This window comes from Argopecten irradians, chromosome 10, assembly GCF_041381155.1.
Source record: "Argopecten irradians isolate NY chromosome 10, Ai_NY, whole genome shotgun sequence".
Lineage (NCBI taxonomy): Eukaryota > Metazoa > Mollusca > Bivalvia > Pectinida > Pectinidae > Argopecten > Argopecten irradians.
The window spans coordinates 10778945-10803844 of record NC_091143.1 but is presented as its reverse complement, the minus strand read 5'-3'; the positions used below and the strand labels follow the sequence as shown (position 1 = coordinate 10803844).

General features: G+C 35.2%; 2 protein-coding genes across 2 annotated transcripts; both read right to left on the bottom strand.

The window, feature by feature from the left end:
* Positions 1-2589: 2589 nt before the first annotated feature.
* Positions 2590-17156, bottom strand: LOC138333095 (hillarin-like). Its single transcript, XM_069281225.1, has 7 exons — positions 15682-17156; positions 9743-9847; positions 9358-9555; positions 8683-8924; positions 6789-7935; positions 5560-5758; positions 2590-4120 (listed from the first exon to the last, which is right to left on the bottom strand). The coding sequence occupies exons 2-7, from the start codon at positions 9845-9847 to the stop codon at positions 3924-3926; spliced, it is 2088 nt and encodes a 695-aa protein (XP_069137326.1). The 5' UTR covers positions 15682-17156; the 3' UTR covers positions 2590-3923.
* A 147-nt stretch (positions 17157-17303) lies between these two features.
* LOC138333096 (phosphopantothenoylcysteine decarboxylase-like) lies at positions 17304-24590 on the bottom strand. Its single transcript, XM_069281227.1, has 5 exons — positions 24021-24590; positions 23495-23590; positions 22444-22572; positions 21271-21439; positions 17304-18000 (listed from the first exon to the last, which is right to left on the bottom strand). The coding sequence occupies exons 1-5, from the start codon at positions 24195-24197 to the stop codon at positions 17921-17923; spliced, it is 651 nt and encodes a 216-aa protein (XP_069137328.1). The 5' UTR covers positions 24198-24590; the 3' UTR covers positions 17304-17920.
* Between the last annotated feature and the right edge of the window lie 310 nt (positions 24591-24900).

Sequence of the window (24900 nt, the reverse complement as noted above, 5' to 3'; positions counted from 1 at the left end):
AATTCGTATCCAACAGAGTTACGTTTGATTGGATCCCGTGTCATCTGGAAAATCTTGTTGACATTACTTCTTTGACCCTTGTATAATAATATACATATAACTGCTCGTCATACGTACATGCACACTCACTTGTTTCAATTTAACAATTTAAAAAAATTCTAAATAAATCATAATTTGATACAGACAGGACAATTAGAATCAAGGAACACTTCTTATTATTGTATATATATTTCATTTGAAAAAAAATGTTAAGTAATAAAGGGAGATCAGTAGTTTTATTTTAATGGATATTGTGTATTTTGAATCATCTTAGTTTATCCTTTCATCTTACGATTACTTATTTATATCACCACAGAACTTGGCGCGTTTAACTTCTCATGTCGTATTGGTTGTATTTCATGAGGTTTCAATTTTTTAAGTTCAAGAGTACTTCAAAATGCATCTGAAACCATACATCATTTTAATACACGTATAATCAATAGTTGTTCAGTCATCGACAAAGCCAGTTATTGTTTAAGCATTCCCGCTGCGACAGGAGTATACGTATGTAGGTTGTTTATATTAGATAAACCTTTTTAAACCTATTACAATAACTTATACACATTATTATGTTGTACTTAATGCACTCTGAATTCCATTCTCGGTCAAGGAACATAGTAAATATAATTTATATTTCTCAGGCACAGTTGTTAAATTACATTTTGACGTTAGCCATTCTCAGTATAGAAGGAATATTGTTTGTATTTTTTAATTTATCGATAGTATCTATCTTTTCAAATGATGGCTACAGATAATTTTACACCGGGTATCAATTTCTTTGTTCATATGAATAGACAGATCGTCAAGATATGCAACGCCTCGTGCTTGCAAAAGCACTTAACTAATTATCGTTGCAAATGTCGTAGCACACACAATACCAAATGCAGAGTTACGTGCGTTACCCGAACGGTTTGCTTGACTGGTTATCCGTGAGTTATTGATAGGCTGGCATCAAAATCTATTGAATAAATACATAAATGAAGTGAACGATATTGTAGGATATTATGTCGTTGTTTTAAAGATTCTCCACCGCTGACAAATAGTATTTTTTCAATATCAAAAACAGGAGCAGACGATTTTGTGTTTTTTTTCAGTTACAAAAATTACTTATTTTACATCATTACCACCATTGAAAAGTTTGAGCTTCTAATTTTACTTCAAGTTAAAAATATGAAAAATAATTAATTGCATCCCGAAAAAATTCTGTGGCACTATATCTTATATAGAATGAAGTAATGATTGCGCATGCACCAAAGGCGAAATAAATTATTTTATGTTATTTTTTTGTGTTAATTATGCATATATATACACGATTAAACACCAATTATTGTTCAAATGATGAATATCATTTATGCTCTGTCGGCGGTGGAGCATCTTTAAGCTAATATAAACACGTTATACACCTTGATAAAACTCCACTATTGAAGCGTATAGCAACGTAGTTATGGAATTTTCTATTTGACTATCACTACTTCAGGACAATGTATGTGACCCAATGATTTATTTTGACACCTGACGTCCTCTTCTGAAATAAACGGTTCAGGTGTTCTCGTGTTCTGCTAATGGAGTTTAAAGCAGGATTCTTAATGGCGTTGTCTGAATGTAACATGCATTGGAGGATACAAAACACGAACGGTCACCCATTCACACAACGACTAGGCACGATATCCAATAGTCCGCTAAACCTGCCTATATTATTAGGCTTTTTATTTTTTTTATTTTTTTATTTTTTTTGCCTAATATATAGTCAGCTCGCGGTACCTCTTAAAAATGTGAAATCGTAGGCCAGATTTGGCCTACGCTAGGTCAGCGGTATATTTCTAATATATCGTCCATACAATGCCGGGAAAACATACACGTACCTATATATTGGGATCTTATGTACTCCACTGTCCCCATGTTACATCCCATTTATGAAATTAAACAACTCTGCACAATGAAATACTTCCGAGACCCTTCTATTTCACACATTTGTAATGGCCGCCGTATACACATTTAGTAGAGCAAACGGCAGCCAATCAACTTCGCTTCCGGTTTTATTTTTAAAAATCCACGTGTTGTTGAAAGTTAAACAAAATGCTAGCCAGTTAGAGTTTTTATAGTGAAATTATGGTCGACATACACGACATGTTGTCAAATATTCATATTGAACACGACTATTGCTGGTACCGCATCACTTTCGCGATATTCACGTTGCATATACATGTAGCATATACACAGTTGAATTTTTTTAATCTTTCAACTACACGTGGTTTTTTGAAAATAAAACCGGAAGCGAAGTTGATTGGCTGCCGTTTGCTCTACTAAATGTGTATACGGCGGCCATTACAAATGTGTGAAATAGAAGGGTCTCGGAAGTATTTCATTGTGCAGAGTTTTTTAATTTCATAAATGGGATGTAACATGGGGGCAGTGGAGTACATAAGATCCCAATATAAAGGTATGTGTATGTTTTCCCTGCATTGCATGGACGATATATTAGAAATATACCGCTGACGTAGCGTAGGCCAAATCTGGCCTACGATTTCACATTTTTTAGAGGTACCGCGAGTTGACTATATATTAGGCAAAAAAAAAAATTGAAAAAGCCTAATAATATAGGCAGGTTTAGCGGACTAGATATCCAACAGCACATCAACAAAAACTAGCGTATGTAATATCGTTTACATTCGGTCCGGCACACCTCTATCTCTTGACACGTTATCTTAAAGTATTTTTTTCAAATACAAATGAATGTGGATTAATATTCTGTCCAAAGAACTGAATGAATCATCGTACCAGCTCTATCACCACCATCACCACGACTTAAGAAAACATTGAACTGTGATGTAACAAAATTATTTAAGAATTTCAAGAATCGTTTATCAGACACTTTCCGATCGAAATCCGAACCTGAAATGTCTAAATCTGTGAATCGTAGCACTGCACGCACCTCATCAAGAAGCGTAAGTGGGTTAGACATGGCACTCTGAGAGAAAGTATAGCAATGCCATCTCCCGACTACCACCACTCCAGTCACTAACCATAATATGACCCAGGACACTTAGCAGGATACCAGGCCCGTTCTCATTGAAACCGTATCTAACGTGCGCATAGATTATACAACGGAACAGTCATCCATCATCGAGGTGACTATAATCGATGGTGCCAAACTTTTTTGAATTGATACCAAAACTCACTCGAAGGGCCACAATACCTGGTTATTTCATTATGCAGCTGAAATCCTCATATCCATTAATCGCCACATTCATACGATAATACATAAATATAAGAGGTCACGTCTCGTTGTTTGCAAAATGACTAAGTAGAATTTTCCAAAGTCTATGCGACGGCATTTCCTGAGTGGTCTGTCAATCTGGGATGTATCCAACCAAGTTGTTTCCAAAGAATCGAAAGAGATCTCATGTCCAATGTCCAATGTAGTGAGCAATAAAATAAATTTGACAAAAGTCGTTTCCATCTATGTACCATGACTTGGTTCAGCGATTATTATTATTGAAGTTCCAATGTCGACCTACTTATCGTATTACAATAACTTATAAACATTAAAGAGGACCCAGTCTTATTTAAGTTGGAAGGAATTAACGCCCAAGTAACAGTTAAGGTCATAAAGGGACGACATCCCATGAATCTCGCTTGTATCTTTATGAAGGCTGCGGTATGTCCGTGTTGTTTCTCGTTGTGATAGTGGCACTCTTGCCTTTTTTATAGTGCTATCCCGCCGAAGCATTCCAGTAAAGACATCAAACAGCACACCTCGCCCAATCACATTATACTGACAGTGGTTGCTAAAAAGACCCATGATTAAGAGAAATTGATGTAGGTGAAGTATCATGGTTTTCCTGTCTAAGCACTATTGTGAGTTGCGGTACCGTCGTAAACGACTAATGATAATTGTTGAAGTTTCGGCGTCGTTCTCTCCTGTCTAAAGTTTGTTCACGTTCCACAGCTAATATGTCTCGTTCCTTGGACAACTCCTGGATGTTTTTCCGGAATATGTGGGCAAATCGAGATTGTTTTAGTCGTCGGACAGTCTTCTCTGTTACATACCAGTTCTGTCGTAGTTTAGCTTCTCGTATTTCTGTCACATAAAAACAAAACAACAAGCCACAACAAAATGTTTGATCAAATTAAATGGAGGAAAATAGATGCCTTAAAAACAATTAAAACATTAATGTTTTACTCGAGCCAGCGTCGTCACACTCCCTTTTATGCTAAGCAGGAGCAGAAGCCTATATCAGAGCTATGACTAACAGAAACTGGTAGAGGTGAAGTGTCATCGTTTTCCTGAAGGAACGGTGTATCGAATATACATTGCTGTTTGACTCTTCCTATGTCTGAATTAACTCGTCTTATACATATATACATTTCGTACCCGCGATAATTCAGTAACTTACGTCATGTATGAAGTCCTCAATTCATGTATTTATCATGGCTACATGAACACGTATAGGGAGGCGGGGTTATACGTGCTCGGTCGGGTGGATGGGGTAATTGTATGCATGGCGTTGCACACGTGCTTTGCCTTGTACAGTTGTTTGTAACCGCAATTTTGCCGGTGTGAGATTTTTCTATCTAACCCTTGGATAAAGACAAGCTACACGAAATCTTTGCATGTGCTCACATAGGGTAAGAGAATCACCTAGAGATAAAATTATCAAGCCGTCCAACACTCGGTAAAGCCTCGTTTTGACAATTTTAGAATCTTATCCTCGGGTTCAACTTCGCTCGCCAAGGGTATTAGTCCGATTCTTTTTCTAATATCCTTGGCATATCTCACTTCAGAACAGGTGTTTTTGCTTTTAGATTCTGATTGGATGCGGCTAGGTTCAGGCGACCAATGAAAACGCAGCTTTGATATGTCTGAAAACTGAACTGAAGCGATAGTATAGTGACCTACATTTGTATAATGAGGCATCAGACATGTCATGCCTGTCAACATCATCTCCTAGCGAAGTTATATTACTATCTATTTAATCAATTAGATGTTTGAACGTCTTGGAGACGTTGCTCTCCAAACAGATTGGAAAGTACGTGCGTGGTTTATGTTTCACAAATTAAACAATTAAAAGATATACTGCGATCTCGTTACAAAATTGGACATTGCAGAACTTCTGCATGAAACACAAAAAGTGGTGTCCGAACTTAATAATAAACAAATGACTCGCACACATGTTCATCTTTGGTATTTTGAATCTGTCGCAAACAACACACGTGTTTCATAGGGCGCTGCCATTTTTTCAACCAAACAACAATGATACGAGCTTTTTAATTGGTTGCTTACTACGTAATGGAAGGGGCGCAACTGCGGTGATCCAGCAGGGGGCGCAGAGCGGGACCATCCGTTCTGAAGTGAGATATGCCAAGGGTAGTAGAAAGATAATCGGACTAATACCCTTAGCTAGCGAAGTTGCCTCGGGTTGAGATTCTCCTGTCTCACCCCAAAGGGAGTGAACGATTCTGTTAATCCCGACTCTCTACCAGGAATCAGTGACTATTTTCCCCTTTTAACAAACTTACCCTGTTTAGTACGAAGATATTCCAGTCTAATTTTAGCAGACTCTATTTCCTCATCATCTTCCTGTGCTCCGTGCTTTCTGCACTTTTCTATTGCTTCTTCAATATCCTTTATTACGTCTTTGTCTTGTTTTGATTCGTCTGTATAAGCAGCCGATAAAACCTCACGAAGTTTGTTCCTGGCAATCCTTAAATGAGTGTTCTAAAGATGAAAGGAGACTAAATCATTACATTATTTATAAATGCATTTTTAATATATCTATTATATATTCAATGTTGTAATTGAAAACACTGGCGGTAAATATTCGACGGGATAAATTCGTTACATATTTTCGCCTCGCAATGCCCGATACAAGTTTATTTTAGACCCAATATTTTTTCGTATTATGTCACTAACAAAATCTGTAACTAATGATATTATTTGGTATGTAATAAGTATGATTACACATCACTTTCATTTAGAATGTTCTCACCGGATTAAACTTGATCACATGACATTGAATAAATTAGATATTTCCCTGAAATTGGAAGTCGAGGAAAATAACCTCCGAGGGAAATAACCCCCGAGGGAAATAACCCCCGAGGGAAATAATCCCAGGGAAATAACCCCCGAGGGAAATAACCCCTTGGAAGCTCCGCACGTGACCGGAAGTTGATGTCATCTGCAACGTCAACCAACAATGGAAACACTGTTGCTTATTTTTTGTTGCCCAACTAATTTAGCAACGTTGTTGTCGGGAAATACCTTCATGGATTCTTTTAACAGAGATTGTTTTCCTTTAATTTTGTTCGGTTTAATAAAAAAATTATGTCCCAATGTGTCGGGATACATCTAGAATTTTCTCCCTGGAAAGAGTTATTTTCTCTCGGGCTTCCCCTCGAGAAAATAACTCATTCCAGGGAGACAATTCTAGATGTATCCCTCCACAGAGGGCCATAATTGTATAATATTACGTATGTAATAATGTCACGGTGACAATATGTGAGCTAGGAACGAATTTTTCCAATTTTTATAAAAAATATAGGTCAGGCCGGTCAATTGATGTATACATTGTTAAGAATTTATAAAGTCAATGCATTATTCTACATGGTGTAAATAGTAAAAGCCTACTATTTAACATGAATGGATTGTTAGGTTTGACATTCGTTGTTTTCGTTAATTTCAAATATATTTTAATTTGCATTGTCGGCTTTAAAAAGGCAATATATTGGTTGGTCCCGACAGTACGTACCTCCCTTCGCGGCGTTATATCTGAAGACAGAAGGTAGTTACAGACGGTCCTGTACTCGTGTGGTGATTCTGCCGTCGCTGTTGCAATGCTCAGGACATATTCTCCATCTTCAATAATTTTGCACGTGATCGATAATTCCCTCCTTTTCACGTGAATCTCATGCTGGACTGATGATGCCAAAGACAACTTTTCAATCCTGCCATTTACTATTTTTAAGGTGACAAGATCGTTCCTCACATGGATGAATCTCACCGCTTCTTCTTCAAGATGAAACGTGAACCTCATTTCCTTATCCTTATACACAGGATACTGTCCATCTCTGTGAGAAGGAAAGAGCAGTCCCGAACGTTCTGCAAATGGTCCAGGACCAAACCCTACTTCTTTCGGATCTATCGGCAAAGGTAAGCATTCTTTTCGAGGCGATGGACAATCAAGTCTAAACTCACCAAGAAGAAGTAGTGGAACATTGTTTGGAGCTCCAAATATACGTAGTTTGAATGTCCCTTTAATAGGAAAACGAACGCGGATTTTCCATCGCTCACCACATCTGATCAGCGAGACAAGCCTAGGTCTGGTTTCCATTGAGAGCAGACTATTATTCTCGGCGTTACTTTCTTCCTTCAACAGAAACTCGTAGTACATATTGATTGCGTTTGCATTTTTCGCAGGAGCATCTATTTTGATCATAACTTCCCCATCCTGTGCTTCATATACACAAGCGTCTTTTGTTTTCAAGCGCAATCCAAGACCGAAAAACGGAGGCAAAAGGTAAGCTTTGTCAATAAACTGCGGTCGTGTCACGGTGTTCTGGAGTAACTGCCATCTTTCATCTGATGGATGGCACATATAGATGAACTCACTCGGATTTGTCATAAAGTAGTATTCTTCAAAAGCATTTTTCACCATTCCTACAGTTGTTTTCAGTTCTTGTTTTCTTTCGGTATTGCTTCCTGCTTCCAGTTTGATCCATCCACCTGTTCGTCCTCCGACAATACATCTACAGATCAGGAAAGGATGAACGAGGTGCCATGATCCTTCCACAAAGATTGCGTTCCATGTACTTAACCCTCCCAGGTCTGTATCCCCAGGCTGATATCCACCTGATTTTCCGACTCCTTCGATCTGTTTGCATTTTATATTAGCATTCCTGTGAAAGTAATATCACTATTTCATTAAAGTGTAGCATCAAGCCATTGTATTTTATTCAAAATGTAATCACATGGAAATATTTCAAATCCTGTTACACAAGCGTGCTCGGGTTCCAATTGTATATAAAAAATATAGAGAACCGAGATTTCCTCAATATATTTCCACAAAGAAGATATTTTTCTTGTCTTTGCGTTACTTGACTTGCCGAGATAATTCTGTTGACCAGTCGAGTAATAGCATTTCTAGTTGAAATATTTATTATCAACAAATTTGAGTTATATCACAACTTGTCGACATAAACATCTTGGAAAATTTAGTTATGTTACTGTGACTGGAAATCCTGAACATAGACGTAATTAGCTAAATTGAATTTTCAAGATACATGTAGAAGTTGACATTCCAATATAGTTTTCTCAAACTGTCGCTTTATAACTCGACCGGCGGACATATTTTTCATAGCAAAGTCGAGTTACTGTAACACGACGTAAAATAACAAGATGGCAAAAATATCAGTATGCCACCATATTTAGTATCAAATGAACCCTGATGTGCTATCATTTAATAAAATGTTTCAAACTAACCAACTGTAGATTGTACAGGGCGTTATTTTAATTTCTAAAAAAAAACAAATGTCCATTACGGGATACAACATAACAAATAAAAGTAACATAAACAGCTATATTAGAGGGATACTAAATATATTCTACAAAAGGTAACGTTTAAAATATACCAGCTTTAAACTTACAGGCAAAGTACAAGGAAAACAGTGGAATATGTCGTTCTTTTCTGAGCTAATAATGTAATATAACCATCTGGTGTATCAGTATTTCCTTCTTTCCGTTTCACTTCTTTTGAGTCGACATCTTGAATGCTGAGCCAAACCATCAGAGCCCTGGCCTTAAACACCTCCGGCCTGTCTGAGTTATCAAGGTCACCGGTCAGGTAGGTTATAAGGTTAGTAAAACTGTTGTTTAACGCTGCAGGTGCCTAGAGAAAAGGTAACAAAATATTGCTAGATAACATAACATATTGAGCTATTTTCAAATATTACTGAGACAATATATGTGCATTTCATAAAGAACATTCGGTAATTTTATTCTATTTTAACATTTATCAATGCATTTTTGTACTTTAGTCATAAAATGAACACTTTCAGAATACAAATGTATTTAGCGAAGAAATAAGTCTTTTTATATATTTATCTAGTATATTTTGCCCATTATGCCCTCGTTCAAATTATTTGAGCTTAGGCCATTTTCTATAAAAAAATCTTCATGTCAATCGTCGTTTTTTCGTCAATATTTTTATCACTCATTCGATTTCTCTCGTACATCAACAGACTGATTTATAGAATTACAAGGAAAAACTTTCCAATTTGTTTACGTTACCATTATTGTATAAATGCCACTAACATACACACCTGTCGAGCATGCTTATCAACATCCTGTTGTGTACGGGGTTCTGGCATATCCGAGTCGAACTCGACAAGATCTTCGACGTCATCTTTCATCTGTGGCGTCCAGTTGGAGAACCATTTCACGTCTGTACCCGATTTGATGTTGCAATTGTCATTGACTGGTACAATATCTGGATAGGTGAGTGTCTTTTCAACTTTTACCTAGTATACAAAACATATATACATCTTTTGGTAATGAAATGACAATAGAGACAGGTTTTTAAAATGAGACAGAATAAAAGAAAGTTTACATATACTAGTGAAGTATGAAAGTAAATCTGAAATTGATTAGTCATATACAAGCCTGCAACCAACATTGATGTTTATACATTTTTTATCATTATACTACCTCATCAATAACAGCATTTTCGGAAGGAAACAGCAGAAAATCTGAACCGTTTTCTTCTTCTTCTTCACTCTCTGGTTCCGGAATTTTCGTCGAAGAACAGCCCATCTATAATAGCGGAGTATGGAGTCGTTGAATCGTAAATAAAGCAAACATGTTTGATTAAAATGATTTCTTACTTACATCTTTTATGATCATTTGTGGACGTAGCAATATTTTAGAGATATCTATTTTGTAATACATCAGATTTGTATAGCTTTTAGCATATATCGCCATCATAACGTGGTCTTTTTATTTATGGGATTAAATTTCCATCGTGGTCTTATATTTATATTGATGGGACGGCATATAATCAAGAAATTTATCAACGGAAGTTATCTCTGTCTTAAAGTTCAAATTAACTTCTTGAAATAGACTAACGTTTTATTACGGTGGCTGGGAGCGGACATGAAATAATATACAATTATGGCCCTCTGTGGAGGGATACATCTAGAATTGTCTCCCTGGAAAGAGTTATTTTCTCGAGGGCGAAGCCCGAGAGAAAATAACTCTTTCCAGGGAGACAATTCTAGATGTATCCCGACACATAGGGACATAATTATTTTATTATACCGAACAAATTTCTTTTTTTTTAAAATCTCTGCTAAAAGATATTTCCCAACAACAACGTTGTTAAATTCGTTGGGCTACAAAAAAATAAACAACAGCGTTGCCATTGTTGGTTGACGTTGCAGATGACGTCAACTTCCGGTCACGTGCGGAGCTTCCAAGGGGTTATTTCCCTGGGGTTATTTCCCTCGGGGGTTATTTCCCTGGGGTTATTTCCCTCGGGGTTATTTCCCTGGGGTTATTTCCCTCGCCTTCCAATTCCGGGGAAACATCTAACTTATTCAATGTCATGTGATCAAGTTTAATCCAATCAGAACATTCTAAATAAAAGTGAGGTATAATAATACAATTATGGCCCTCTGTGGAGGGATACATCTAGAATTGTCTCCCTGGAAAGAGTTATTTTCTCGAGGGCGAAGCCCGAGAGAAAATAACTCTTTCCAGGGAGACAATTCTAGATGTATCCCGACACATAGGGACATAATTATTTTATTATACCGAACAAAATCAAAAGAAAAAAAATCTCTGTTAAAAGAATCCATGAAGATATTTCCCAACAACAACGTTGTTAAATTCGTTGGGCTACAAAAAAATAAACAACAGCTTTGCCATTGTTGGTTGACGTTGCAGATGACGTCAACTTCCGGTCACGTGCGGAGCTTCCACGGGGTTATTTCCCTGGGGTTATTTCCCTCGGGGGTTATTTCCCTGGGGTTATTTCCCTCGGGGGTTATTTCCCTGGGGTTATTTCCCTCGCCTTCCAATTCCGGGGAAACATCTAACTTATTCAATGTCATGTGATCAAGTTTAATCCAATCAGAACATTCTAAATAAAAGTGAGGTATAATAATAAATAAAATTATTGCGTGGGAACGAAATATTATTGCGTGGGAACGAAATATTATTGCGTTCGAACGAAATATTATTGCGTGGGAACGAAATATTATTGCAAGATACTAATTTGTACGTACATGATACTACGTTGTACGTGCAAATGTACAAGATAATAATTTGTACGTACATGATACTTAATAACTTGTCAGATATTAAGTTAAACGTATAAGATAATAATTTGTACGTACAATTAAAATACTAGCTGTACGCACATGATACAGCGATGTACGTACTAACGTACAAGATAATAATTTGTCCATACGTACGTACAAACGTACACGATACTGTAACAATAGATACTAATAAATTACTAAGTTATACGTAAAAGATAATAAGTTGTACGGACATGATAAATAAAATCATATATTGGTCCTAATACGCTACCGTAAATAAAAGCAGTTTATGTGCCTTTATATTACTATATATATATGACTGTAATACATCGGGTTATTATGTTTCAATATTTCCATTTGAATGTGTGCAAATTGTGTTACAACAAACATTATTTTGTATCAATACTTAGTCAACTAATTTAAAAAGTAAAACAATGAATTTCCATGACTTTTTCTACAATTTTAATGCAAATCATTGAAGGCAAATACTGAAATACAATACAAATCCAAACAATATATGCAATAAACTTTAAATTAATGGTTTTAAAGCAAAATATGCTATATAAAATATACATTATTAAGAAGGTTTACACAAAACCACTTTAAATGACCAATTACAAAGAATATTGATATGAAATCGCAGACTGCCACATTTGAAATAGCCAAAGGTAAACCGTTGATATTTCGTTCCCACGCAATAATTATTTCGTTCCCACGAAATAATTATTTCGTTCGAACGCAATAATATTTCGTTCGAACGCAATAATATTTCGTTCGCACGCAATAATATTTCGTTCGAACGCAATAATATTTCGTTCGCACGCAATAATATTTCGTTCGAACGCAATAGTATTTCGTTCCCACGCAATAATTTTATCTATTTAATGTCCGCTCCCAGCCACCGTATTTTATAGATTAATATGGACATTTTTGTATTTCAATTGGACAAAGCATATCCAGAAAAAATTGTTAATCAGATATGTAAACTTGTCCATTTCTCAGTACTTATGTCAAATTGAATGAAATACACTTTTTATAAGTACGTAATGAATTATTTTAGAATTTACTTTTTCATTATCAAAAATAGACATTTTCAATATTCATTCAACATAAACAAAGTTACATCGACTGTTTGGAACTATTTGCTTTCCATTTTTTGATAACTTGCTGAAGAATTATGTACATATGAATTGTTAACATGGATACAAAAGGTCACGAAATTGGTATATTTGACCAACTTTGAAGGTTCCAATTTATATGTATTACAAATGAGGTGTGATTTTAGTGTGATTTTCCATATTTTCCTGATTTTGTGATAGGCTAAAAAGACATTTACCCAAATTTCAGTTTTTAATATTTCTTCCTGTTATAATACTTTGACTTTAAACATATTTCATCGTCATAAAAGTACAAATGGAGTAGGCACATGTTATTTCAACTTAAGAAGCCTTCTCCAATCAACATGAAATATTTACAGGTGATGACATACATACATTAGGTATAAATATAATTGAATTTATCAGAGTATAAAATAACAAGATGTTCAAAACCTTCTGCTGGACTTTATAAATGATTGCACAAGTTCAACTCATGACAGTTTACTTCCAAAGCCAAGTTTTCATTTCCGTTAAGCAATAAATTTTAATTTACTGGTATATTTAGATCAACTTGGAGCATATTTGTACGGGCAGCAGCATAATTTTGACATTCAAAAACGAAATGGTTAGCATTTTCACAAATGTAGCCACAATTTATACAAATAGAATTTGGTGCCAAATTTACACGAAAAATGTCATCTTTTAGAGAACTACACTGATGTCTTAATTTAGTATGTATAATATTTAATTTTCGTTCTCCATAATTAAAATAACATGGTAGACTAGTAGAAATAGGTTGGGAAAGTCTATAGTTTAAAGGAAGAAAAAGGTAGGGATTTAACATTGACATCTAAGTTGACATCAGCTTCTTAAAGTAGTGGGAAAGAAAGATTTTGTTGTAGTAGATAGTCAATAATTTGGAATCTGGAAACTTTCACTATTTCTTAAAGTATAAGGATTGTTATAGCCTACTGTATGGGGTAATAAGGTTGATAGATAACTTGGAGTCATATTATTGTTTATCTTATATAGTAATTGCAGCTTTCTTTTAGCTCTTCTGTCCTAAAGAGGTTCCAAATCTGTTTCAAAATATATTGATTAATTTCTAGTTTAACACGGTAACCCCGTAATAATTTTAGCTGCTTCACGCTGAGCCCGCTCTAATTTATCTTAATCAGCAAACTTCACATGCATATTCAAGAACAGGTAAAATAAAAGACTTATAAATTCTTAAAAGAGCATCACGCTTTAACATATATTTGATTTTCCTTAAGATATTATTTTTTTTCATAACTGATTTATAAATTTCATTCATATGATCAGACCATTTAGCATTTGAATTAAAAATGACTCCAAGATGTCTATGAAAACTTCTAACATCTAAACAAAATACTTCCATCAAAAATTAAATCAAAATTTTATGTTATAATACTGATGACAAATTATCCAAAACAAAAACAACATTTTTATTGCTTAAATAAGGTCTATACTTTCACTAAATTGACTGAACTTAGATGTATAATACTTGGTATTACACATATAGATAGACCTCTGTAATTATAGAATAAAAAACCTGTCTATGGCATAACGAAACGCTGAAAACGCAACAAAACGTCCCCGCGTACCAGATGTATCATTCACTACAGGCCAATGTACATGTACTTCGCATTTTTGTTACTTCTGTTACAAATATTTACTCAGTGTTTATCATCTTATTATACATGTAATAGCCTAATATATTATCATTTTGCCAATGACAGTTGATTCACATTAACTGTAATTGATAGCTCTATATTCAGTATCTGACACATTAAATAAATTACATCATTGCGTAACTATTCGACCAAAACTACAGAAAATAAACTTACCGTGATCAGTGACATTGAACAGCAAATGCAAACATTAAAACTGAGTAATAAGGATAAAAAATAACAGTGATATATAGATTTATACTGTGTATATATAGTTTTTACTTCCAGGATCACATCAATCTAACATATATCTTAGCACGTGACGATAGAGTTATTAAGACAAAGTCAAATTACTAAATATATGGTTTTTTTAGACAATACATATCACATTGGTTTTTGTTTACACAAGGTGTCGTAAATGTCTTGTAGCTACGTATCCGGTAAGTTTTATAGCCGAAGAAACAAACAAAATGTACTCGGTATTTCACAATTGTCCCAGAGATATATATAGTAGACGCGAAAAATCGGGGCGACAATGCGATAGAGTATTTCTGTCGCATTGGCATGTGATTTCGTGGCATTGTTGGGATATTTTTATCGCATTGTCGTATTGGCGTTCTCGACAATATGTGACAATATGAAATGGCAGAAATCAACCACCACTTTAATAAGTATATATTCAATAAGCAGTTTCTCTCCCTTCTTAACAATGACCCGAGCGCGACTGCATGGTTTGCCCGTGGTCAGTATAATGTGACCGGGTATGGTCATCCTCGTCACTCCAGAGGTTACTATAACTGACGTTATATTCACTCCTGGACTATATCATAGTGAAACTGGAGACAACAGAACAGGTAATTTAGTCCTTTGATGTACATCAAAAGAGTTGTATAACGATACACTGTGGCTGACTGTGTGGCTTTAAAGTTGGGCCTCGCTCTCTGTCTGTAGTCTTCAAAGGAAATCTTTGCAGTCCTGTGACATAGTCCAGGGGTGGATAAAACGTCAGTAATATATATAGTTACCCCTGGAGTATCGAGGATGGGGTTGTGTGTGCTGTTCAGTATATTTATCAGTATGCCTCAGTGATCGATATAGCCCTATAAAATGACAAGTGTCTCCTTACAGTCTCTCAAAACACTTCACACACATCACCATATATGCATGGAGACCTTAAATACACAATGTATAACCACAAGTTTTTGATTCTATAATCATACTGGGTATGGGGTATTACACATATACACCTCTGTATAACTATAGAGCCAAATGCCTGTGGTATACTCAAACCCTAAAATCACAACAATACGCCCCCTAGTACTAGTAAGTCACTACATGTCAGTGTAATTGACATTTTTGTTACTTATATTACAAATCTAAACGAAGTGTTTATCATCTCATTATATTACTGAGTAAATAGCCTAGGTCATTAAAATTTGATCTGTGGTTGTTTGTTCACGCCATCAATCAAATAAAATCCTTATTGTAGTCAGACACATATACCATTTATTAAGACTAAAACACACAAATAAACTTACCTTTATCCCCGTGACATTTAAGAACCAATACAAACATAAAAGTAGATGGCTACCGAAATGATATTGAGAAAATGATAGATATTATATATTCTTTAGTTTGTTTTACTTCCAAGAACTTTATCCAAGTCTTCAGTTCCATGAAAGCAATCTAAAATTAATTGACATGTAAAGATAAAAGTTTTCGATAACCTCAGGTTAAATGTTGACTAATTATATATATGTTTGTACACAATACATATCGCTGTAGCCTTTGTTTTACGCATGTAAATACTTTACGCCTAATACAGAGCTTAACGCCGTAACTACTACAATTAGTAAACACTGTTGGTAAAACTCCATCAAGCTTTAAGCTCGTCAACGAGGAACATTTGTGAGAAAACCGGGAAGCGCTTAGATTCAATGATTATTAACAAAGCGTCAACTGAACCGATTGACAGCCTTGCAGATTTAACTACCTCTATGCTGATATGCTAATATAAGAACATGTGTACATGTATGTATGTATGTATGTATGTATGTATAAAGGCATGTATTAGCCGGAATAACATACATGTATCTAGTTTCACAAACGATTAAAATTCGTGATAATAAATCACAGCAGTTTCAACTACAATTAAAATTTGTTTTACTCTGAAAAGTCATAATGCATAGAACGACGACAAAATTAAGAAGAAAATCAACTGGTTTACGGTACATTGTACACATGATAAAATGATATTTGTCTGCAAAGCTAAAATTAAACGTAACAGACGCTGAAGTAAATGATGGGTGTATATAGCTAATGATTGATCTCGAGTATTTTCTCTTAATATTCGTCCCACAAATATATTTGTTTGTTAATTATTATTATCTTTATTATTTTGTAATTTCCCTGCTTAACGAGCTTTGTATTTATTTAATAACCCATTTATGACACCATCCAGTAATGACAGTCAAGGTGGTCTAGAAGTACTTTGCTTACAACAGATCGACTGAAGATCAGGTATATCAGGTACAGCGACATGCGAAATCAGTTAACTGTATATCAGTCATATAGGTTTGAATTACTGTAAAACAACTCTCTTTCGTGTGCGATTTAATTTGCAAATTACGCGATCCAAATAAATTCGCGATAAAGTTTTTTTTCGCCGCGAATTAATATCGACATATGTCCATCAATGTTTAAATCTGCGATAGTTGTTTTTGCGTACTTGTTTTAAAATGAAAATTGCGAAATTTATTAGCCGTGAATAAAAACTGGTTTACAGTAATTCTGTAAAGCAAGATAATTAGGCCAAAAAATAATATGTCTGTTTAGGTTTACCCGACCGACCCTTATTTGTTAGTCCCGATTCTAATTTTTTCCACTTTTCTATAAAAAAATAAAAGTTGGATTTCGATCTCAGACCCCGGTTCCGTCCATTACTTTAAAGTGAAAGACACTAAAAAAAATCGCGACCTACCGACCCTATTTTTTGGCCAATGTATTCCTAAACAGACATATATTTTTTGGACTTATCATACAACTACATGTACATGTATTTATCTGTATGAAAGGACTGTAAAGTTTGACTGCAGGTACTACAGGAAAGATCTATAATGTAAGCCACCATGTTCATATTGATGCGTTTTACATCCTGAGAGAAAATGGTAACATAGACATTTTATTTATAGCTGCAAAATATTATTAAAACTTAAAAGCAAATGTTCTTTGCTGTTTTCTCAAAAATCATCGAATTCAAGCACCGTTCCATACTGTCATACTCTTGAACATATCTCATGAGAAAATATATTCACTGGTCATCACAACACAATCATCACGGCGGTTTTGTTGAACAATTTAAAAAAAAAGAAAATTCAAGTTTCAAATTCAACGATCAAAGCCAAATTGGTATCTGAAAACCCCTCACTATATTACCACAATACACTAATCAGCAAGTTTGTTGAATAAAAATGAAGATGAATAATGATCCTAGTCCCACGATCTGAAAGAGGTACAATGTATCTGTATCATCTTGGAAACAAAAGCGCAAATAGTCACCCTGAACTCCTTCACTTGAAGTCATTAATGCCCTATATAATAGGAGAAGCTGACTCCAACATGAACGTTGTTGAATATTCTTCTGAGATCAATAATTATTAAAGACTAGTGTTAATACATATGTATGTATATATATAAGTTAAACATTTTTGAAGCTTAGTTGGAATATTTTCGAACAAGAAAGGTCCCATCAGATCATGTGATCACGTTTTGTGCTGATCACGTGACTGATGATTTGGAGTTTAATGTCTCGATCACTTGTGAAACAATGGTGGATACTTCAGCCATCGCCCCATACCCTGTAAAATAAAATAAACAATAGAGTCAATTCTTAAATAATAACAAAACAGCAAGTCAGTATTTTCTTTTTATATCATTAGGTTGAACGATCTGGGACATTGTAAATCAAAGAGATACATGTACAGCAGCTTTTGCCAAATCTATTATTTGTATTTAAGTAATATAGTGCATGGTATACTTGACTCAACTGGAATACCAAATAATAGACGACAAAATAATTCATATTTGAATATCAAAAGATTGAAAAAATAAACAACACCAATATTAATATGTAGAATTTAATGTTATCATGCCTTCATGCAAGTAGATACTGAAGCTCTAAATAATTGATAGCAATAGCACAAGTAACCAATACGACAAAAACTTGACAGAAAACGAATCATAAAAGTTACATGTATGTCCCTTTTTTTGAGGGTTGTGTCCCTTTTTATGAATGTGTAATTTTGCAGGCATGAGAGTATATTTTTATCAAATGTGAAAGAAATTGTTTGGTCATAAGTGCATGTTTGGCGTCCAGGTTGTAGTTAATGCCTAGTATGAGTATTTTGTATTAGTTAAAACTGTTGTAAGCAGTTGTATTCGAGTAATTTGCATTAAAATCATTATATACTGGTCTATAAACACCAAATAATTGTAACAGAGTAAAGGTTATAATAAAAGCAATTCAACTACGTCTAAGGTGAAATCTGTCATCGCCGGTCCCAAGCCCATGTTGAGAAAGGAAGAGAGGAAGGTCTCGAGCAGAGGTTTTAACCTACGTCTTGACTATAAACCCCCAACAATACCAAAGGTGTGTCCTAACCAATCCCAAGCATATTTATACATGAATGTGAAGGTGCATCGTTGGAGACCTACGGGTGATCGCACTACACTACGCTACAAGTGTACGTACGTAGTGTAGTGTAGTGTGATCACCCATGGGTCTCCGACGATGGTGAATGTGGAGTGATTACATTTGTAATATTTGTTACTAAACAAGAGTTGGAAAGAAATTGTACTATATTGTGGCTGAAAACAACTAATCAATTCGAAGATTAGTTCTATAACAGAGGAAAATTGGACTTAAAATTCATAAATGTGAACTTCTATAAAAATAATTAAGGATTAACTTGAATAGATTTTTTATGTTATGGAGATATAACACAAAAATCTGAGTGTACTCTAAATAAACCGCGAAGCAGTTTATGATGAGAGTACACTCAGATTTTTGTGTTATATCTCCATAACATAAAAAATCTATTCAAATTAATCCTTATAATTCAATTTACTAAAGATATTCTCTTCAACATTTAAAATTCATTTTGGGACTCTTTTGTCTATGAAATTATTACGCCATCATCTCAGCCAATCAGAAGCGACGTTACAAACGGCGACGTCATTTTTTCCTTTATGGGCTGATAAAGTAAATTTTTAAGCCAATGAAAATGCTCGTAACAAGCAAAATTGAATTATTAATAATATAAATAATTATCAAAGAAAACATGAACACCACTTTTTCATAACTAAGTGTTCTTCTTCTTCTTCTTTGGTGAGTCACCAGCCGTCAATAGTGACGATTTTAGGTGAGTGATTGGCTCAGTGGCGTGGGGGAAGGGGTTATATACAGTGCTTTTTTTTTTTTTTTTTTTTTTTTCCTGGTGCTGGAATAGATAAAAGTAGATAGGTTAAAATCATGATAAAAAATGAGGTGTTTATTTGTGAGTGGGGGCTTCAAGGGCTACGTTGTTTATGTTTGCCTTGAAGCCCTCCAGTGTAGTGTTTTGTACTGTTGCCACAGGGAGGAGATTCCAGTATGTGATGGTTTTGGGAAAAAGGAGTACTTAAATGTATCCTTTGTGGCGGCGATGTGTCTGTATGCATAGGGATGTGTGTGTCTAGTGCGGGTGTCTACAGGTGTTAGGTATTGTTCTGGGTTGATGGCAACGAGATGGTGTGTGATTTTGTATAGGAGGATGAGTCGTGATTGTAGACGGCGTGTTTGTAGTGTTGGCCATTGGAGTGTGTATAACATGTCTGAGACTGAAGAAGTGTTATGATACCTGTTTTGTACATATCTTGCTGCTCTGCGTTGAGTTTTTTCTATTTGTTGTATTTGGCCAGTATTGTGTGGGTCCCAGATAGAGGAGCAGTACTCAAGTTTGGGTCTAACAAGTGCTTTATATGCGTGTTCTTTAATGTGTGGTGAATTGATTGTGAGGTTTCGTTTTAGGAAACCTAGTGTTCTGTTTGCATTTGCGGTGATGTTGTTTATGTGTTTGTCCCATTGGAGGTTGTTTTGCAGTGTGAGGCCTAAGTATTTACTGTGTTTGACGTGTTCAAGTGAGTGGTTATGGAGAGTGTAGTTGTGGTGGATTTTGTTGCGTTTGGTGGTAGTGGAGATGACGTTGCACTTGTCGGGGTGAAATTGCATTAGCCAGTCGTGTTCCCATTGTCCTGCATTGTCAAGGTCGTGTTGTAGTTTCTGTGTGTCTTCTTGTTTGTGTATGGTCTTGTAAATGATACTATCGTCTGCGAAAAGTCTAAGGGTGCTGTGTTTCATGTATTCATGTAGGTCGTTGATATATATTAAGAAAAGTATGGGGCCCAGACAGGTTCCTTGAGGGACTCCGGATGTTACTGGTATTTTGTGTGAGTGTTTGCCCTCAAGTATTACTGTCTGGGTGCGATGTGAAAGAAAATCTGTTATCCATGCATGTGTGTTACCTGTGATGCCGTAGTATTTGAGTTTGTACTGAAGGCGTTTGTGTGGTACTTTGTCAAAGGCTTTTGCAAAGTCCATGATTATGATGTCTGTCTGCGTGTTGTTGTTGTGGTTTTGTGTGAGGTCGTGTATGAACGTGGCCAGTTGGGTTTCGCACGATCTGGAAGGTCTAAAGCCGTGTTGTTTGTCGTAAAGTATGTTGTTGTTTTCCAGATGTGACATGGTGGCGCGCTGGTGATTATATGTTCCATTAATTTGCATGTGATGCATGTGAGTGATATTGGTCTGTAGTTTGCGGGATTGTATTTGTCGCCTTTTTTGTAAATGGGATTGACATTTGCGTGTTTCCAGTCGTGGGGAAGTGTTCCTGTGGTGAGTGAGCATGTAAATATTTTTGTAAGGATTGGAGCTGTGATGTCTTTGAGTTCTTTCAATATTCTGCCATGGATGTTGTCGGGGCCAGTTGCTTTATGCGGGTTTATATTGTTGAATCTGGTTTATCCATTGATTAGCAAAGAATAAGGGTAAAAGATTTGAGAGGTTTTTTTTCAAAATATGGGCCAATTACCTGTGTCTCCACATGCCAGAGTCTTTTTAATACATGGGATTTCTTTATAGCCAAAAGCCCTCAGCTCCATTGTTTGTTTGGCACTAAGTGGATGGTTCCACATGTGAGTGTTCATGGCAGGAGCAAACAAAAGTGGGCGCTTAACGTCCCACGCTCGCACAGTACATGTCTGCAAGTAAATTTCACACTTTTGTCATTTTATGCTAAACATTCTAACCTATATATGTTGATAAGGCCAAAAAAATATGTCTGTTCAGGGTTACCCGACCGTCCCCAATTTTTTCACCCCGACCCTAATTTTTTCCCCCACTTTTCTACGAAAAATATAAAAAAAAGTCAGGATTTTGATCTCGGACTCCGGTTCCGGCCATCATTTTAGAGTGAAACACTTAACAAAAAAGAAAAAAAAATCCTCCCGACCGACCAACCCTATTTTTTTTTGCCAATGTAACCCTAAATAAATGTTTTTTTTTTGTTTTTTTTAGACTAATCATTTTCTTATTAATTGACCATGGTTCCTATACCTACCTGTGTAGGAAAATATAGTTAATATAAAGATGCTACATCACCCACAGAGCATAAACGACATCAATTATTTGAACAATGATTGATGTTTAATTGTATGTGTCACTTTAATACAAAAATACATCTAAAATAATTTATTTTGCTCTAGGTGCATGAGCACTCAGTACTTCATTCTATATTGTGCATAGTGTCTTGGAATTTTTACGAGATGCAATTACATGTAATCAGTTTTAATATTTTCATCTTGGAGTAAAATAAGAAGTCCAAATTTTTCAATGGTGGTAATGGTGTAAAGTAAGTAACATTTGTAACTGCATGAACAAAAAAAATACTAATTCGTCTGCTTCTATTTTTGATGGGAAAAAATACCATTCGTCAGCGGTGGAGTATCTTTAAGAAATATTATTTATTTTATTAATTTATTTATTTATTATTTATTTTACTAATCTGTTTATTTTACTAATTTATGTATTTGAAATAATTTTCAGCATGTGGTGATAAACTAATTTTTGATACATACTCTTGGTAAAATAAATCATCAGAGAGGATGGTATTGTAAATTATATTTCTGCATCAACATTCCCCCCCCCTTCACTTTTAAACAAGGGTGGTTAAATTTTGGTGTATTTAAAATATCTCCATTCTTACCAGTAAATTATCACACATCCCACAGGCAATCTTGGCTAGCGTGTTTGCATCTAACGGTGCTATAACCATAAGGTCGGCCCACCGTCTTAGTTCTATATGCAGCACTGGGTCTTTCATTGTCTTCCAAACCTATCAATAAAATATCAATGAAAATTTGCTACAAAAAGTATTATCAAGCACAATATTTCATTATTTAATAAAAGCTGATGTTCCCTTTTTCAGATAAGTTACTATCACCTGGAAGACACAATCTCTTCATGCAGGAAGCAGACTCATTCAGGGGTTTTGAGTGGTTTTCTGATGAAATGTCTTTGCAAAAAAATATTTAATTGGTTTTGTTGGCATTTGAAAGCATTTAATATATATCTATATCATTTTACATTATGTAATAAGTTACTGAACTGTCAACATAAAAACAAGAACAATATTTTACAAATTTATCAATCATAACTATCAAACAAAATTTGTTAACATTTTAGCACCAATAAATGTAATAACGTGATAAACTATTGACAAATAAAATATTTGCTATTATAAAAATCTTTTAAAAAAAGCTAGGACCAAGACAAACATCTTTGTTTCTGTAATTAGAGAAAGTGAAGACCAGTTAGTGTGGATTGATAAGATTCTTATTTCTCCAGTGATCATTTGCAAATCATCATCATAGAGTTTTCAGGGGTTACTATCACTGTCATAATATCCATCCCCCGACTATGCCATAGCTAACCTGAAGGCATTTTAAGAAACAAAAATGACAAATCACAGCCCTTAATAGACTACTGTTGAAGATTAAACAGGGAGCACCACCCAGCTTCAAAGCAAGGAACGGTCAACCTCAGTTTACATTAATTGATACTTTTGACGTTTATCAGATGACCAAACTATAACTATCTGTTGTCACACACAGAGCCTTCAGCTTTACTATGACATCCTCCAGGAGTGGATTTTAATAATGACAGTGATTGTAACCTCTGGAGTATTGAGGATAGTCTACATGGGGTTATAACAACAGTGATGGTAACCCCTGGAGTATCAAGGATGTCATACTTACCTGCCATTCATCAGCATCCCTGAGAACTGGGACTTGTAGACAAGTGTGGTCGAAGAAATGGAGGGCATTCTCCGTAGTAACCACCTTGATTTCCAACTGAAAATTTTAATTGTACTTGAAAAATTAACATAACAGTGAAAGAAATGTGATCTGTATAATGAAAAACAACAATGACTTAGTTCTCTATTATAATTCCTGCATTTGTAATTTTAACACTCTCAGAATATATATGCTGTATCGTATGTTTAGTACAGTGATGTACAATATACAATCGGTGAATCCTGGTCTTCATTATTTCTTTTATCTTTAGATATACATTTGTAGATGTGTAAAAGAAGCGGAACTCCGACTCGTACGTCCTATTACAGATGTATAATTACTACAGTACTATATTATAATATACATTTTACAAATTTGTAATTGTTATCAGCATGTGTGCATTAAACATGTACATCTGTATTTATTACATATGTACATGTTGCATAGCAATGTGCATTGTTATATATATATGTAAAACTGCACTTACCTGATCATCAATATTCATCAACTCCTGGACCAGTATTGGAACCTTTACTGATGCCACACTTCCTGTGCATCCGATTAAAACATTCCGTGTTTGTCTTGTCCCCACTGAATCATCCATCTCCGGAACGTGTTCAGTATAAATATCTCTCTCTGTTTCACATATGGTTGATTGGGCCATAATGTTATTGAATAAAATCCAACAATGTATAATATATGCAAAGCGAAAGTAAATTGATTAAAATTATGAAAACTAATCTTTCTGATGACTGCCAGGAATAGATTGTCAGTTTTGTAGCTCTTCAGTGTCAAGTTAACATAATTATATTACAGAAAACGAAAACATGTCTTAGTTAATTATGTTCACAATCCAAACAGTTTCGTTGTGGCATTCACATGTTGACGTTATCATTATTCAGGCAACGACATGCGTAAACCGATCTTGTTGTTAGATGAAGACTGTCGGGATATACCATACCGGACTTCCCCGCGTTTATGACGAAGACGTTGTTTTGTAATGAATAATAATTAACACATACCGATCAGGCATCGCCGCATATTTGTTTACAACATGTGTGCGGTTATAGCAGTTGTAGCTCTCAGTGTCAAGTTAACATAATTTATTAAGAAAACGAAAACATGTCTTAGTTAATTATTATCACAATCCAAACAGTTTCGTGGTGGCATTCACATGTTGGCGTTATCATTATTCAGGCAACGACATGCGTAAACCGATCTTGTTGTTAGATGAAGACTGTCGGGATATACCATACCGGACTTCCCCGCGTTTATGACGAAGACGTTGTTTTTGTAATGAATAATAATTAACACATACCGATCAGGCATCGCCGCATATTTGTTTACAACATGTGTGCGTCCGGGTT